At 40.6% G+C, this 18,788-nt stretch overlaps 1 protein-coding gene across 1 annotated transcript; it reads left to right on the top strand.

Annotated features, from left to right (window-relative positions):
* The first annotated feature begins 278 nt into the window (after nucleotides 1–278).
* Nucleotides 279–15,997, top strand: EDNRB (endothelin receptor type B). The gene is made up of 8 exons (XM_033053288.1): nucleotides 279–356; nucleotides 586–1,062; nucleotides 10,480–10,592; nucleotides 10,752–10,956; nucleotides 11,296–11,445; nucleotides 12,356–12,489; nucleotides 13,054–13,162; nucleotides 14,657–15,997. The coding sequence occupies exons 2-8, from the start codon at nucleotides 631–633 to the stop codon at nucleotides 14,786–14,788; spliced, it is 1,275 nt and encodes a 424-aa protein (XP_032909179.1). The 5' UTR covers nucleotides 279–356; nucleotides 586–630; the 3' UTR covers nucleotides 14,789–15,997.
* Nucleotides 15,998–18,788: the final 2,791 nt, after the last annotated feature.

Here is an 18,788-nt window from a genome sequence, read left to right as displayed (position 1 = left end):
GGCTCCGGGGGCCGGCGGGCGGGGGCTGGGCCGGGCCGCGCTGGGGGCGGAGGACGCGGGTGGGGTCTGGCTATGACTGATGGGCCAGATGCGGTTGAATGTTTTAGAAAAGGGGGGGCCCGCACCGCCGGCGCGACTTTGGCCGCGGGGTCTGGAGCGCGGCTGACGGAGCCTGGGCTGTGCCGCCAGCGCCGGTGCCCGCCGCCTTCCCGAGCGGAGCGCGCATCGCTCCGAGCGCCTGCAGCACCCGGGCGGGGACACGCAGCCGGGGCGCGGAGCGCGGAGTCAGCCAGCGGAGCGCGTTGGGCTCGCCCGGCCGGCGGGAGGGGAGGATCGGCTCGGCTCCGCTCGCCGAGGTGAGGGGGTGACAAGCGGGGGACACCGAGCAGGTCCCGCCCGAGGGGCTGCTGGCCGCGGCCGCCGCCGCGCAGCTTTTCACCCCGGCGCTGCTCTGCCGGCTGAGCCGCCCGGAGCCCCAGCACCGCCCGGGGACAGGCAGCGCCCCGGCCGCGGCTCCAGCCCCGGGGCAGCGAGCGGCGGAGCGCGGTGTCCCCGCTGCTGACGCCCTGTCCTCTCTCCGCGCAGGTCGGCGCTGACGGCGGAGGGGACAATCTGCCGTGCCGCACAGCCATGCCCGCCCTCCTCCTGCTGCTGCTGCTCCTCAGCTGCCGCGCCGCCGCCGAGGAGGACGGCTCGCTGCTGCGGCCGGGCCCAGGCAGGCAGAGCGCGGCCGCCGCGCCCCCGACGGCCGCGACCCCCGCGCTGCACAACGCGTCCCGCCCGGCCGCGCTGCCTCGGGGCGCGGGGGCCGCGGGAGCGCGGCCGCGCTCCGCCTCGCCCCCCATGTGCACCGGGCAGACGGAGATCAAGGAGACTTTCAAGTACATCAACACGGTCGTGTCCTGCCTGGTCTTCGTCCTGGGCATCATCGGCAACTCCACGCTACTGCGGATCATCTACAAGAACAAGTGCATGAGGAATGGGCCCAACATTCTCATCGCCAGCTTGGCCTTGGGCGACCTGCTCCACATCATCATCGACATCCCCATCAATGTCTACAAGGTGAGGAAGGGCCGGGGATGGATTCGGGCGCGGGAGCGCGGCGGTCAGCCCTCGGCGCTCCTTGCCGGCCCCCGCAGATACCGCGGGGAGATGCCGCGTCCCTGCCGGGCTGGGAGACACCCTGGGCTCCTGGTCAGATGTGGTCACAGAGGGCACCCTCTCTGTGCCTCAGCCCCATCCCTCTCAGCATTCCAGGCTGGGAATGAGGCAGAATGGAGGTGGCCAAGCTCTGCAAATCACCTGGAAACAGGTGCTGTCGCAGGGATAAAGGAAGTAAACGCAATAAATACATTTATTTAATTAGAAAATTAAAAACAGTGGACTGGTCGAGAAGTGGAGGGGAGGCACAGAGGATGCTCTCCTGTGGGTACCACTTGGTCCCTTGTGCTTAGCTGTGGCAAGCTTTGTCATGATACCTTTCACGGGTCTGTAGAGTCCCTTTTGGCAGGGGGCTTTTTTAGGAAGAGCCAAGATAGCTCAGCTAAGCGGTTTTATCCATCTCTTGGTTGGGAGACACGATGCTTTCCTGAGCTGTGAACTCCTTCACCCTTTGCCAGTGTTGCATCATGGGCAGTCAAGAGGGGATGAGCCACACCTGCTCCTCTTGCACCTTCTGTTGTATGTGTTTTGACTTGATAAGACTTGCCATGGAGGGAGTACAGCCCCGTCTTCTCTACCCAGCTTGTGCAATCCATTTATCCTAAGGAATTAGTTGGGCAGTTGAATCCAGCCTCTAGTTGTAATCTAGCACTCTCTGAAGGTATACTGGAAATAGTAGAGCTCCTTCTGCTTTGGAAGTTTACAGTCTGGATCCCTGAGCAGCTATCAGTGACTTCATAAAGTCACATCTATCACCTTCTCTTCACTTTGTATGCATGATTGTAAACTAGGGGATTTTGCTTGTGCTTTTACAAAGTCATGTTGAAGGGACGATTTTGAATCCATAATAATTATCCCAGAAGCTGTTGAGATGAGAGAATCTTCTCTCTTGACCCTTTTAAATTATTTAAGAATTACAAAGCACGGAATGTCATAGTTGTGTTAAACTCATGATTCAGTTACTTTTGATTAAATTATATTCTCAGATTTGAAGCTTCACTGGTTTTTATACTGTGTACTTTCTCAATTCTTGTGAGAGAAGTGTGGTCTTTTGAATGAAGGTGGAATTTAGAAAACAAAATAATTGCTTTCAGGATGTGTTTTTCTAAAAAAATATATTGAACAAAAATTCTTTTTATCTGTTCTGAGAAAAATCAAAAAGACTAAATCAATAACGGCTGCTCAGTATGAGACCTTGCAATGGCAGTGATAATTTCAAAAATAATGTTAATATGCAGTAATACGCATCAGTTATTATTTTGGTTGAATGTCACCAAGTGTATCATTATGAGTATGTTGGAGCAGGAGGAATAGAGGGTCAGACTGATAGCCAATAAATATTACACCAGCTGTAAATCTGGGATCTTTGTTGTGCTGTTGATAATGCTAGGAGCTGTGCAATAGCTCTCAGGTGCAAAATCTCCCTCACTGCTACTCATCTTACTGAAAAGCCCATAATCACTTTATATTATTCCTTATAATAATGAGTGAAATATTTTCTATTTGAAGAGAGTTTTTTAATAAATGCAAGTACAAAAAAAAGGAAAAGGAAAAATAAAAACACCTATTACTGTCTTTAATTAATCAAAATTTTGATGGCAGTTTGAGTTGATAACTTCTCATCAACTCTACATCTCATTTAATTCCAGAGCAACAGGGAGAATATATACAGTAATGCAATGAAAACCTGTCTTTGATCACTCAGCAGTACTAGAAGCAAAGACTTCCTCAGTAAATCAAGTATGCTTAGCAATTGTAACTTGCAGTTTGAAACAATTTAAGACCGAAGGAAACAGATCCAGATTCAGAATTTGCTACCATATCATCAGTAAGGCAGCTGCATGAAACAGTGTGAGAGAATTTCTCGTGTTAATAAAATGCCAGTAGTTCTTTCCACAACACTCGCCCTAGAAAGTGTGAAAGTGTCTGTGAATGCTTTCCAGACAGACCCGTAGGAGACAATTCAAAATCTGCACTAGAAGAAGTCTTTTACTAGATATTAAAAGGGATAACTGCAAAATATGTCCCCTGTGACTGTTTAAGTGAATATATAAGCAGCTGGAAAAGTGCACAAATGAAAATTGACATCTCCTAAATCAAGAGTATCTAAAGAAAAGCAGGTGTTACCTGGATAGGGAGGCAAATACAGTCCAATGCATAAGATGCTAATTAGTCCATTACACTTCCTAAATTTGAATGTCATGCAATATGTTCAGTAGAAAATGGAAAATATCAGAATCTGTCGCACAGTCAGGAAACTGGCTATGAAATGAGGGCTTGAAGGGTGTTCAGTTCCATCCAGCATGTAGAGCCTTGCAGACCTTTTTGGCATTCTGGGTCCTGGTAAAAGGTCTGGCTTTGCCTGCATCTCTGAGCTGCAGGATGGGAAGCAGAGGAAAGTCTGAGACAATCATTCTGCAGTATGTAATGTTTTGGCAGTGTAGATACTTTGCAAAATTGCTACTAATTGGATGTGCAGGTGATCTGTGCTGCTCCACTAAAAAGACTAATTAAGCATATCTTTGTTAATTTGAGGCTGCAAACAGCAATTAAGGAGCAGAAGGACAGAGTAGGTGGTCAGTGAGCTTTTAATGTCCTTCTCTGCACTTAAACTTTGGAAAACAAGACAGTGGCAGCTTGTGCACCTGACACAGTCTGCAGGTCTGGACAGTTTATGCTGACTTTCCCAAGTAAATAAAGTTGTTATGGCCTGTGTCTAAGACACCAAAACATCAGGACTGGAAATTCCAAACTTACACTAGCTTTACCTCTCATAGTCTTAAAAAAACATAATCAAATTACACATGAACATGCTTTCTCTTCTGATACGCAAACAACATCTCTGTCTCTCTCTTATTTTGTGATATTTATTTCATATATTAAATCCAATTTATTGTCATATCCCATGGGAATTTTAAACAGGGAGAAATCTAGGGTCTGCACGTTATTGTGGAGTGTTCTGAACTCTGACTACCAAAAAATGTCTGAGGAAGAATATCTACCTGGCATTATTGTCATAGGTTCCTTTTTCTCAGAGCACAATGGAAGAGTGGAGAAAAAAATTTCAAGGGAAGGAAAAAAATCTGGTCTTTATCCAAGCCAGTAATCAAGGACCAGAGTCAGCTTTGAAGGCACTGATTTATTTCCATTAACTTAATTTAGGGATTACATAAAAATTATGGTTAACATAATATGGCATTATCAAGCACTGGAAGTACAAGAAAGGCCAGATTAGGGACTTTCTGAAAAAGGTTCTGAAAAAGTTATGATGAACTTACTAACTCTTGTAATGCAAGTATAAGAGTACCTGTAGGCCATGCATTATGCTAAAACCAACCTTTTTGTAACTTTCTAATCAGGGTGCTTCTTTTTAGAAAGGATTCTCATAATTCCTTATTAGAACTCTTGGTTTCTGGTTCTTCTAATGTTAGAGATAGTGGCCATTTTATTGGAAGAAATGCATTACTTCCTTTCTTTCAAGATCTGAACCACTTACTTGAGGTCTTGCAAAGTTAATCTCAGAATTTCTTGCACAAAGTTTATTGATTTCTGACCATATTAAGCTAGAAGTCTGTTTTGTTTAAGAACCCTTTATGGTGAGCAAGTGCAGGTTCAGAAAGATCTGAATTGTCCAGTGGAGGAACCTGTCTGGACTCTGCAGGCAGTGGCAGGGAGGGGTAGCTTTGTTCTGTATTTAGATGGGAGCAGTCCATTCTGAAGTCAGGTATATGAAATAGTGGAAATGTCTGAATGCTGTTAAAAGTACACATGCATAGTTTTTGTGGTGGATCTCCAAACTGAAGTAAGTTGGATGATGCTAGTATAGATTTGTAAATTCAAAGTATTTTTTTTCAGTAAGTATACATTTGCTGTGTATACATTCATATGCATAAAAGATGCATGTGACAAATTTCAAAGCAAGTTTTGACCTGTTTTTCTTCTACCCTGTGTTTATATATCCCAATCTAACAGAAGCATGGCTTTCTAAGTGGTTACTTTTGATGCAGTCCTTCCATTGGAGTTGTGAAATTGCAGAATTTTTTTACTTCAACAGCACATTACAAGATTTCTGTCATTTTCAAGATGGCTGTGTAAAATTACTTTATCTTAATTTTGTAAAATTAAATTTTCTAGCATGAGTTATAATAAAGATACAAGAAAAGAAAGTAGTTGCATGGCTCAGATTAAGATTTTACACTGTTTATTGGATAGATCAGTAAAGCATTCCTAACTGTGCTTGACAGCAGGAAATATATTTTCTTGTCTGGAGGGGAGATCCTCACCCTAACATAATTATCGCCAAATAGTATTAAGTTTGTAATGTTGTCTGACTTATCCCTGACCATAACCTTAATTTCCTGGGCAAATTTTCTGTTTTGAAAAATGCTTGCTCCTGTAAAATATCTGCATGACCTCCCTGTGTCATAAAAACCCAAACAAAACGATCAGGTGAAAATCTACCAGTCATTTCAGAGATACATAACAGAAGAGCTGTTGCATGTGAATGAGTTGTAGAGCTGCATGTCTGGTTTCTCTTGTACCTGCTGTTTATAATGATGAAAATCAAGTCCAGTGTCCTGTGAACGAGACTTGCTGTGAATGCACAACTTGGCGGAAGCGCGAATTCCTGCTCTGTGTTTCCCATGTGCATTCACTGCTGGGGACTGGAACACTGACAGGAATATTCGCACGCTTTTCTGCTTCTTCCTGCCCGACTGCAGCCTGTGAGCAGCAGTGGGTTGGAGCCAGGTATCAGCCTCCTGGCTGGGGACCACAGCAGCTGAGCCCTGGAGCAGCACATTGTGCTCGCAGCCTGGCTCGTTCCAGCAGAAGATTGAGAACATCTTTCAGTTCTTGCACAACTAAGAGGAAGCAGAGTGGGAATTGTGATTCGCAGGTGTGCTTGTGAATCACAGCATCTCTTGGGGCTTCTTTCATAGCTCTGCAGCTTGCACATCAGTTTAGGCTCAGATCTGTCTGGTCTGAGGAAGTGTTGGCTAGGTGTGCATCAGATGTATTGGTTCTTTTAAGTAAGATTTCACTTCATTCTGCAATGTTTTCCCTTTGCTTTTGTTCTATTTAATCTTAACACATCATTGCTGCTCAGCAATTAAAACTTCGCCTGTGTAAAATAAGTGACTATGAAACTTCGGAAAGTTCACTAGGAATACAGCCAGTGGTAGACTACTCTTGGCATCTTACTTACGAAATCACAACACTATTTTTCTCTTTGCTGCCACTTGGCAGTATCTCCTCTCACAGCTCCAAGTCACTTGTCATTTGTAAAATGACAATCTTTTTACAGCTACTCTATTGTGACTCATAAGAGAATAATTTTACTCATACAAAATTACAATAGACTACATCTGTATTTCACTAAGAATCATCATTGTCCACAAAGGTGATGCTCCCAAATACTTTACGTTGGATCTTCACTGTACTTCAAGGCTGTATTTGAAAAGGATAGCAATACAGAGAACAAACAGAAACATCAAGGAAACATAGTTCAGCAATCAAAACATTCTTTTTTCTTCCTTTTACTTTCTTAATGTTTTCAAGCTTTTGTTGTAAAGCATGTCATTAACCACTTGCAATACTATGATGGAGAAGCTTGTGACTCATGTATTAAAATTATCAAATTTCACAATACATCAGCTGCAAGACATAAAGCACATGTTTTTGCAATCCAGTGCAGACAGCTGCATGTCCATTCTGCCCTGATACAAACTGGCTGAATGAAAGTAATGTTTTTATGTTATGATAAACCGAAGCTAATGCACTCTTTCTCTCAGTAGACTGCATTCAGTTGTGTACCACGCCTTTATAATCCCAAACTGGAGCTGGCTCAAATCCAGTCAGTTTGGAGCACAGGTGTGACTGTCTGCACCTGAGAGATAAGTATTAGTTCAGCAAAATCGACAACATGTGGCTGAACCATTGTGATTTTAGGGAAGAGAGACAGGGAGTGTCTACATACCAACTAGATGTAAATAAAAATTTTCAACAGATCCTTCCAATAGAGATTTGACCAAAGTTCTGTGTTTCAGTTATGAAGGAAAGAATATTTTTTTTCAAAGTGCTTTTTAAAATGAGTTCTCTCTAGTCTAATATGCAGTCATGTACAATGTACAGTAGATACCATAACAAAGTATCCAATGTACTTGCTACCCAATCCTTGATTCCTGTGGCAAATAGATGTGAGAGACTGGAGGTTCACTGCCAGATATCATTCAATTCTGTAGGGTGTAAATTTAGAATTCATGTAATTATTCACATTACAGTTTTAATAGTGGATTTTTACTGTCACCTCCTTACAGAAATTCAGAAGTCATCTCTGGGAGAGGCTTTACTGAAAATACTTTAATTACAGACTGTGTTATTTTCCCACATCACATAAGCAAAAGATACTGTATGGTTATTACAACCTCATCCCTACTTCCTCTGCTTTAATACTTTCCATAAAATTCTCAAGAAACATAAATCCTTAGAATTTATTTCTGCGCTTCATTTCTGCAGAGGCATTATATTGTCTTACTTAAGTAGATCATTGAAGAAATAGAAATCTGGGATATGTTGTGGTTTGCCTACTGCTGTTCTTCTAAGGATTCTGTTACAGCACAGAGCTAAAGCTGGTATTTGGAGATATTCTGGTATCTGAAAATACTGGTGGACACTTCATAGAGATTCCCAAAAGCCCATGGTCACGAAATGTTCTTAACTTCCTTTGTGTTCAAATGAAATTATGTTTAAATTATATCAGAACTCTTCAAAAAACTCTCATGGACCATGTAAGTCCTTAGATGGACATGTATGTTTGTGTAACGACTTTGCTCAACCAAACCAGTGAGATCAGGCAACTCTCTTGCTATCTTCAATTGTAGAATCAAAGAATAGTTAAGCTTGGCAAAGATCTCTCAAGATCACCAAGTCCAACCATCAATTTTACCATCACTGTGATCATCCCTAAACCATGTCCCCAAGAACTACTTGTACATTTTTTTCAACTCTTTCCTGAGCAGCCTGTTCCAATGCCAGCAGCCCTTTCAGTGAAATTTTTCCTAATACCCAATCTAAACCTTCCCTGGTGCAACTTGAGGCGATTTCCTCTTGTCTTGTTGTTTCTTACTTGGAGAAGAGGCCAACCCCCACTTTATTACAGCCTCCTTTAAGGCAGTTGTAGAGAACCACATGATTTCTTCTTCTCCAGACTAAATAATCCCACTTCCCTCATGCAATTTATTCTCCAGACCCTTCACCAGCTTTGTTGCCCTTCTCTGAACAGACTCCAGCACCTCAACCTCAATGTCTGTCTTGTAGTGAGGGGCCCAGAACTGGACACAGCACTTGAGGTGTGGCCTCACCAGTGCCAAATACAGGTGCAGTCATTGCCCTGGTCCTGCTGATACAGGCCAGGATGCCATTGGCCTTCTTGGCCATGTGGGCACACTGATGGCTCATGTTCGGCCAGATGTTACTAGCACTCCCAGGTCCTTTTCTGATAGATCTTTCCAGCCACTTCCCCACCACTCTTCCTACCTATAGCACTTCATGGGGCTGTTGTGACCCAAATCTTGTTGAACCTCACACCCTTGGCCTTGGCCCATCCATCCAGACTGTCTAGAACCCTCCTTAGAGACTTTGTAACTGTTCTGGTTCCTAGAAACATCCACACAGTGCAATGAGCTATTCTGCCATTCTTACAACCCTCTTAAATGAGTTGTTTGAAGAGACCAGAGCCAAGGGAAAGATTTTCCAGTGTCTTTTGGGTAGGCGTCATTCTTCCTTCTATTTTTCCATTTTGTAGCCCTGTATCTGCAACAGATTCCAAAGACCTCATTTGAAGAAAGTTATGAAAAACAGATATGGGCTTAGATAATCTAACTAATTACAGAAACTCCAAAAGTTTACTCTTCTATATAACAATTGCGTCTATTTTTTGGCACAGCCCTTGTTGTGGAGAATGTTGTTTTAATGAAAACTGGAAGATCTGGCTGCTGCCCTGGTGTATTTGACCATCAAAGACGCTCACAACAGAGTTCAAAGGCTAAATGTTGCTAAACTGAGGCTACAGACATTTGTCTGTTTGTACAATCAGCAGTGAGGAAGGTGCTTTCTGTAAATCTTTTCAGTCCAGTAAATCTTTTCCCCTAAATCAAATAAAATGTGCAGCTGGGGATGTGGCAAGATTTCCATTAAAGTGTGTAATTCAAAGTGTTAAGTGAACTAACCTGAAGTGCATTGTGCTGTTTTCTCTATTTCTTAGTACTTAGAGATATGCTGAATGCACACAAAGTCCTTTTGGTATCATTTTAGAGAATGTTGGTAAACTGGTCAATAAAGACCATTAATGAGGGATTCATCTGTTTTAACTGCTGCAAAACATTTAGATCAAACTGTCTGCCTGTGCTCCTTGAGTGTCCAACGGGTCGTTTCATTTGTTATCAGATGGTCACCTAAAAACTGGGGAATACATTTCTCTCCAGTGTTGCCTGACTTCTCAGCTGATGGAGCCTAGACACTAAACTTCAGATAAACCCCACCCCAAATATGCGCCTTCTGGCTCTGTCCCTGTTCTGATCAGCCTCAAATAATTTTCTGTATTTCTGGTCAAAGGTGTATTTGGAACATGTAAGAAAAGCAATGAACACTCAAGGCAGATAAAGACAATTCAAAGATGAGGAAGATCCTCATCTGCTCTGTCATTTTTTTCCCGTAAACACTGGACTGATGAAGTTAGAAGCAAATGGAGTGGAGTTTGCAGGGCTTAAGGAGGCAGGCCTAAGCCTTAAGTGATACCCTTATTCCACCAGGGTATGTCTACACTGCTACTGTCTAGTTTTTAGGGCACACACCTCAAGGGCTCTCTCATGAAAAAGTTCTTCTTCTGAATATTTTGGAAGATTTGCATAAAATTGTAAAATGGTTTGTCTTGAACTTTAGAGGTTGTCTAGTTCCAGCCTCCATGGGATGGCATGGGCAGGGACACCTTCAGTGGACCAGGTTGCTCTGTCCAACCTAGCCTGGAACACTTCCAGAGGTGAGGCATTCACAGTATCTCAGTTTAAAGCCATTCCCTTTGTTCTGTGACTAAGTGCCCTAGCAGAAAAGTCCCACTCTAGCCTTCTTTAAGCCCCGTTTTGGTACTGAAAAGTTGCTACAGGGTCTGCCCGGTGCCTTTTCTTCTCCAGTCTGAACAAACCCCATTCAGCCTGGTTTTTTAGGACAAGACCTGGTGGAAAACAGTCAAGACAGAGCTCTATGTTTCAGCATGGGACTGTTGTTTTTTTTTTTTTAATAATTGTTGGTTTCTTTTCACAGCTGCTTGCAGAGGACTGGCCCTTTGGTGTTGAAATGTGCAAGTTAGTGCCCTTCATTCAAAAGGCATCAGTGGGCATCACAGTGCTGAGTTTGTGTGCCCTCAGCATAGACAGGTGAGTTTTTCATTGAAGTCTCTAATTTGTTTTCTGTATGGGCATTGGCTCAAATTCACTTTTCCACTCAGCTGATACAATGCAAATAAGATGAATTTAAGCTAGTTAAACTGGAATTTTCTCGTATTTTGAATCTGTAAATATGTGCTGTTGCTTCAGGTACCGAGCAGTCGCTTCTTGGAGTCGCATTAAAGGAATTGGAGTGCCAAAGTGGACTGCTGTGGAAATTGTCCTGATCTGGGTCATATCAGTGGTACTGGCTGTTCCAGAAGCTATTGCATTTGACATGATTACAATGGAGTACAGGGGAAGGTATCTTAGAATCTGCTTGCTTCACCCCACGCAGAAAACATCTTTTATGATGGTAGGTCACTTACATTTGTAAAATCTCTGGGAGAGTTCCCTGGATCTTTGCAGTGTTGTGTGAATTGTAATGGGCACAGGTGTATGTGACATGTATATGAATATAATGTTCAAATGAAATGCTGACATTTCTGAAACATACTGTTTCAAAGAAGAGCGTTCAGAAATTTCTGACTTTTTATGACTTTGAACATACTGCCGTCTTGTCCTGTTTTCTCATCTGTAATGTGCACCTTACATAAATGTCAGGACAGACTGACCAATTAGTTACAGCACACTTAGCAAAATGCTCTGCATTTAATTCCTAACCATGTTTTTTACTTTGCTTTTTTCTTTACAGTTTTACAAGCAAGCTAAAGACTGGTGGCTGTTCAGCTTTTACTTCTGTTTGCCACTGGCTATCACAGCATTTTTCTATACTCTCATGACTTGTGAGATGTTACGAAAGAAAAGTGGGATGCAGATTGCTTTAAATGACCACTTAAAACAGGTAAAAATTTATTCCTGTCCACACTCTGACTGTAGACAGGCTAACTAAGAACTTTATTGATTTTCCTGCCACATCATTCTGTTCTTGTATGACTTCAGGATTAAAAGCAAAGACAACTTTCCTAGAAGTGGTGCCACTGAACTCATATATATATGCATATATCAGAGCCCTCAGGAACCTAGGATTTTAACTGAAAATCACAAAATTGTTTCTTTCTTGTTTGGTTTTAATGTTTCAGGTTTTGTAGGTTTTATTTCTTTGCTATTTTGTAATGCAAACTGAAGTCATGCTCTAGTCTAGTAGTTGTTGCTATAAAACTGTTAATTATTTTGAAGCAAGTTCTTGCTGAACCCTAGTGAGGTTAGCAGTATATGTTAGCAGAGAAAAACATATTCCAGCATACATTCCAAGGTACTAGTGCCCCAGACACAAACATCAGACATCACTAGAATTAAACTCTGTTCTCTAATGTGTATTTGTGCTCCTTTTCCTCTTACCTGGTTAGAGCTGTAATTGGAATCTCTTGGGGCATTTAAAATAAGATGTGAGATCAAAGCACAAGGAAATGCAATTGAAAACAAACTGGTATTTGAAAGTAATAGGGAAGACAAATATGTTCTTAATTATAATTTAAATTATTACTTAAATAATGTTTTCATTACCTTGATTTTTCATATTGTTACTCATACTTCTTGAAATAAGGGATAAATCAAATCAGTGCAAGACATTTAAAACAATAGAAAAGATCAAACACATATTCCAGGAAAATAAGCTATTCGATGTTTTCCTAACTCCTATTTTGATAGGCTTTTTTATCTTGTTTATTAAACATTTGGATATTAGAAGACAACCACAATCCAGAGAGGGAGAGTGGAACTGTAACACCGTTCTGTCCAATTTTCTTTCTCAGAGACGTGAGGTGGCCAAAACTGTGTTCTGTCTGGTACTTGTTTTTGCCTTGTGTTGGCTCCCACTTCACTTAAGCAGAATCTTGAAACTCACTATTTATGACGAGAAGGACCCCAACAGATGTGAACTTTTAAGGTGAGAATGCAAAAATAAAGTGTCTGTATATTATGGGCATTCTCCATAAGCATATTTGGATTTCCTATTGAACTAGTTTACTCTGCATGTCTAGAGTTGTCCCTGCTTCTTCATCAGGGACCATCTGGTTTCACTGCAATAGCAGAGAAATAAAATTGTGAGGAATTCCCCTTCTTTTCCCCATCTTCTTCCTGATCTTTTTTGCGACTGTTGTGTCATGTTCTGCTATGAGAATAGAAAGGGGATTTCTGCCCCTGTTTTCCCTTTCAACAGAGCAGCCAGGATTCAATTTGTGGGAAAAGACCTTGTGAACATCTTGTTCCAAAAGTTAAAATGGTTGGATCTCCTGAAATTACTTTCACAAGAATGGTTTTCTGATTCAGACTTTATTGTTGGCTATAACTGTTACTTGCATGAGTTAATCCTCTTGATTTAAGCCCCACTACTATTACATTTAATAGCTAGTCTTGATTGAGTGAAACCGAGTCCAATTTCAATAGTTCTAAACCTCTACTAAGCCTTTTCAAAGCAAATGAGAAGTGTCTCACTTTAATTTCCACACAGCTTTTTTCTTGTGATGGACTACATTGGCATTAACATGGCTTCACTGAACTCCTGCATCAATCCAATAGCTCTGTATCTAGTGAGCAAAAGGTTCCAAAACTGCTTTAAGGTAAGTTGCTGCTGGGTGTTGCTCCTCTGGTTAAAAGATGATGCCAGCAGTAAAATTCATTCCTTAACGTTTTTTAAACAACCATTAAACTTTACTTTAAATTTTAATTGGGTTATGGTAAACGTTCTCTCTCCCTCCTGCTGAAGCTCCATAGGAAGGAGATAAGGTGTGATGGGAACAAAAAGAGAAAGCAAAAGAGCAGAGTGCACAATAAATCCTCTGGGGACCATGCTAATTAGTGCTACATCATTTCCTGACTGAAGCTGGCACCCAGCTCCTTCCAGAGCACTGACGAAGCAGACTCAGACTGTGCTGCAGGAATTCACGTAGCCACATCCTCTGCATCCTGGCAGGGAGGGTGCTGACCCTGGGCTCCCTCATCCTGACTGAGCACTTCAATCCGTCATGCAAGGCAGAGGGTGCAAATCTGTACTTGTCCCTTTCCAGTGCCAGCATTTTATGTGACAGACGTTTGTAGCTCTGGCTTGAGTGAATACAGCTGGGCACTAATTCTCCACACAGGGTTTCAGGCTCTGTATTGCATGTGGTTTGCAGTCTTTCAGCCTTCATGTCTGCTTGGAAAATATGAAGATTTGGGCTTTCTTTGTGAACCCTTGCTATCTTTAGACACTGTATTGGAGTTCTTACATCGCCTATGTTAGCTTTTTAGATCTAAATTGTTAGATTATTTCTTTTCTTGCCATGGATTTAACCACTGGCTACAGCTAGGGTTATTGCTCAACTTTTAAAATTCCTTACTAGCAAGATGGAAACATCTTTCAGTCAGTAGCCAGTCAGCTCTACATCTAGTAGTGTTAATGTATTTTCCACATAATTGTGACAGCATGGGTTGCAGAGGTTTTGGTGTTGGTCTTATATTTTCTGTCTGTGGTGCTGGGTCCCTGAAAGAGTCACTGTAGCTGAAAGCACGTAAGAGATCTCCAGCATCCTGAACGTGGAAATAAATGGGTGTGAGGAAGGCACTTCCAGCACCCAAAGGCCAGACAGGACCATGAGAAAAAGGTCTGCAGTACATCTAGTAAATGTATTAATTGTGTATAGGTTTTCACCCTTCTTCTAACCTCTCTTTTTTCCACCTCAGAACAGTAGCAGCATCTTGCTTAGAAAGCATAGATCAGAATACATTTTTTCCCAAGAAAGATTATCAAAAAAAGGACGATAAGGAGTCATAATTTTATTTTCAGATGCATTTAGAATTGCAGACCAGATTTGAAGGGGTATGCGTGTGGCTGTTACTATATATAATTACTTAGTATAACTCTTCCTGTACTCCAGAAGTAAGATTGCTAGTGGGGCCATTTGAGCAGCTCTGAGTTGAACCCCATTTCTGTGCTTTATCCTCTAATCTAGAACAGCAGCTTGCACATTTGCCATTTCTTACTCTACCCCTGAGAAAGGGTGGCTTTTCAGTGCGTTTTGCCACATGTGCGAAAACAGAGTGATGTAAAATGCTTATTTCTTTTATTTTAACAGTCATGCTTGTGTTGCTGGTGCCAATCCAAAGATCTGCTGTCCCTGGAGGAAAGGCAGTCCTGTTTAAAGTTCAAAGCTAATGATCACGGATATGATAATTTCCGCTCCAGTAACAAGTACAGCTCTTCATAAAGCGAGTGTAAAAGGTATATCCTCTTACATTGATACTGGTGCCTTTTAAAGTAAAAGTGGCAATTGCTTTTAAAAAGATGGTAACATCCAGAATAATCTAGTTTTATATTTGCACATAAAAAGGAACATTAAAAAAAATTGCTTTAAAACTGTGTCACGTTGAACATCACGGACATTTATGAAATCGTCATTTATGGAACATGAAGAAAAGCATGGAAAGAACAAGTCATTGTTAGCACTTGAATACTTCTGAATCAGCACTTCCAAATGATTCCCACTTCCTGTACATTAAGCAATCGTTTGTATTCTCTGTAACAGTTGTAGGAACTGAAGTCACAGTAATTATTAAGCAGCATAATATCAAGTTAATTGGATCAAAGCCATTATTATATATAACTCAATGTATTATCTTTCATAAAGCAAATTAACCACTATCACTATTGTGAGTTTTTTTTAATAAAACATGAAATACTTTGTAATAGAAGTCTAAATGTTAAAAAGTAGAATTTTTATCAGGTATATTATCGAGGTAGCTACTGAAAATATTAAAGGATGCAGTAAAGCATAAAAAGTGCATTTTACTTTGATGACTGTTTTTACCTATTATTCTCAGAAGGAACCTGCCACGGGCTCTATAAATTCATTTCTGTAGCCACTGTGCCTCTTCAGTGCATTTGCCAGCACTTTGGGTATGAGTATTTGTGTTTACTGATAGCAAAGGAGAGAAAACCACACCAAATGCAAAAAATTAATACTAGTAGAAACGTACAGACAATGGCTATTATTTCAGCTATTTTTAGTTGAAAACAAATGGATTGTATCCTGTGTAAAAAGTGGGCATTCCAGAGCCTGATGGTTCTTTACTGGAGATACTTTTGTGACATTTTACAACTGTTTTTACAATCCAAATACTGTCTGGGGGCAAATTTCTTTGGAAATAGTGGGCTGAAAAAAAGGTCACTGAGGTAAAAAGAGAGAATTTGAACTTCTATCTTCGAGTTTAAATCTTCATAATGACAATAATTCATGGACTGTACTTCTAGAGAACAGTACTATGTAGCATACTCATCTTCATATTGTTTTAAAATATATTCTACTTCTGTAGTTACATATTTATGGGTGTAAGAAGATGTGTGATTAGTTTCTGCTCCTGTAAATAGTTCAGTGAAATGTAATTAATTGTAAAGTATTAAGATATGGGCAGGACCCTGCAGTAACAGAAAAAGATAAAGATGCCTGTAGTAAACATGATGTGTGTTGCCAGGAGCAATGCATGTTTTGTATATACATGACAGGTCATTCTTTGACTTTTCATTTCCTGTTAATTTGTTATAGATGTCCCCAAAGACTTATTAACATATTTCATGCACTAAGGCATGAGTTTTTCAAGAAAAATTGTCATATAACATGCTTTTATAAAAGACATGTTTTCAATAGGCTTGGTATTTTATTATAATAAAATTATTTATCAAAACTCAGGAATTTTTTTATTTAAAATTTCCAGATTTCACATGTAAGGATTTTTACCTTTTTTCCAGTCTTGATTAACTTCAGATTTTTTTGGTAAAGTGCCTTAAATGTGCTCAGGATGAAAACAGCTTCCATTAAACTGTTCACCTGATGTTACCTTAGATGGGTTTCTGACTTTAGGTAGCTACAGCTACCTTGCAAATGGCTGAAAGCCCCATTCCTGGTGTTGCCCCCTTCAAAAGCTGGTAAGTGAATGCTCATATAATCAAGCTGAGGAGGACCCCAGCACATGCATTTGAGCATGGGCACATATGTGTTTGTGTTTATGCGCGTGTGTGTGTCTGTGTGTGTGTGTGTGTGTGTGTGTGTGTGTGTGCAAGCATGTGTGGTGTGAACCATAAGGTTGCTGTTACCTTCTTGCTGTAGCACATCCACTCAGCTGCTATAATGCTAAATTTTTATAAATGTAAATCTATTTTAGGTTTCCTTCTTTAGCTTTTTACCTTCATTTTCATGGTAACTTTCTCACAGTAAGCCATGAATATCACTTCACTTCACCCTACGTGGATCTATTTCTGTGAAATGCATTTCATCTGTTAAGGATGGATAATAAGTGAAATCCTAGATTTGATACTGATCAGTGTTATTTTCATCAAGTTATATCATTACAATATTGTACATGTATATTATTGTTATTTTTATTTAAAAATATAGCTTCTGTATTGGCAACTGTGTAACATGCTTTTCATTTTTTCCTGGACTAATTCTTTATTAAGTCCTGCTAAGTCAGATATTTAGGTTTTGCAAATAAAGACCATATATACTGTCCCCTTTTTGGGTTCATATATAAATATTAGTACATTCTTTGTCATTTTTTCAGTATTATTCCAAGCAGTATTTTTATTGAAGTTTTCATTTCCTGTAATAAAAGTTTCAAAACTTCTGTTCTTATACAGTTCTAAGATTAAATCTCCACACAGGTGGTTTCTGAAATCCTCAGTACAGGTTTGTTCTTCCATTCACTGAAATCTGTAAACATTTAACCATTCAATTCAGTTCCAGCAGAATTAGGACCCAGAATAGCTCTTTAAAAAACCTGACATTAGCTGCTTTAAACAAAAGAAGAGAAAAATATAAACACTTTCTTTTTAAAGAGTTGATTAGAAAACATAGGAAAAGAGGGTGAAATCAGCTTGTAGGGCGAGACATCCAGTCCAGTGCTCTCTAATCCCCAGATGGGGCACTGGTAGCAGAACAACTGCACAGAAACACAGGTGTCTGTAGGAGTTCAATGTGCTTTCCCAGAGCGGTGTGATAGGGTAAGACTCATCTGTCCCAGTGGTCTGAAGAGTTCACACAGAATGGCTCAAGGTGAAAAAAAGAAGTTGTAAGAAACTACATCAAGCTCTGTGTTTTGGACTTCAGATAGCAGTTAGATTTTAGTTCCCCATCTGCTCTGAATTCTGCCTAAAGTGAACTGAAACACAGGTACTGCACCTCAGAATCAAATCCAAAAGTTGATGATTGTGGAGTATCTGCTATGAGCTGTGACATTTCAGTATCACAAACAGCTCTTAATCAAGACACAGTTGGCTTAGCAAGACAACGTTGTATGTACTAAAATAATATTTAAAGGATTTTAAAAAAATTGTTCTGTATAGCTGTGTAAAATAATTCTGTATTTCATTTTCTGTGATCACTTAAAATAGCAACTTCTGTAGATCAAGCAGCGTAAACATTCTAAATTACCAATAAAATATTTGTGATTTAGATTCATTACAAAAAGACGTCTGACCTTTCTTTCTCCTAGGGGGTCCCATTTAATTGTTAAGGAGTGACAGTGATGTAAAAAGAAGTAAGCAATCCTAATCTAAATATCAAAGCTTTTGGGTGGGATGGTTTTACATAACTGTTTGAAAATTGGAGAGCGTTCAGACTTGCACATGCGTTGCAAAGTTGTCTGATGTTTATTAGAACAATCATGCCTATCTTTGCTCTGCTTGTTTTTGCTCAGAACGTCAGTCACAATCTGTTCTCTACACACCCTTATATAGTCACAAATTCTCTTGTGTTTGAGACATCACGAATAAGGGACAAGAAGCTTTTAGTTCATTAATTTAGAAGTTTATGCACTCAGTGCTGGGATATGCCGCACAAAAACTGTCATCCCTTTGTATGCTGACAATGTAATTTTGTGTATATTTCAATTTACCTTTCTTGAAGCAGTGGGAAACTGTATCAGACTAAATATGCTGTAACTGGTCAAATACATAACTTTATTTTCTTGTGGCGTCTGTACATCTCAAAATGTGTTTGATGCTACTACTCTTTTGTTCCAAATAGTTAAGTTTCCTTTTGTTTACTTGGTGGCCTTTTGTATCCTGGTAGATCTGGGTTTTTTCATGGTCTCAGGACCTTTAGCACATAGTTTCAAGTTTCCTGTGCCTGGAACAGAGCCACCGGTGAAGATGAGATCCCTTGCAAGTAAATGTTCTACTTAGTATCTCTCCTTTCCCTTTACCTTGTGCTG

The sequence above is a fragment of the Catharus ustulatus genome, chromosome 2 (assembly GCF_009819885.2).
Source record: "Catharus ustulatus isolate bCatUst1 chromosome 2, bCatUst1.pri.v2, whole genome shotgun sequence".
Taxonomy (NCBI): Eukaryota; Metazoa; Chordata; class Aves; order Passeriformes; family Turdidae; genus Catharus; species Catharus ustulatus.
Note: the sequence above shows the minus strand (reverse complement) of the source record. Positions and strands in the feature narration are given on the sequence as shown.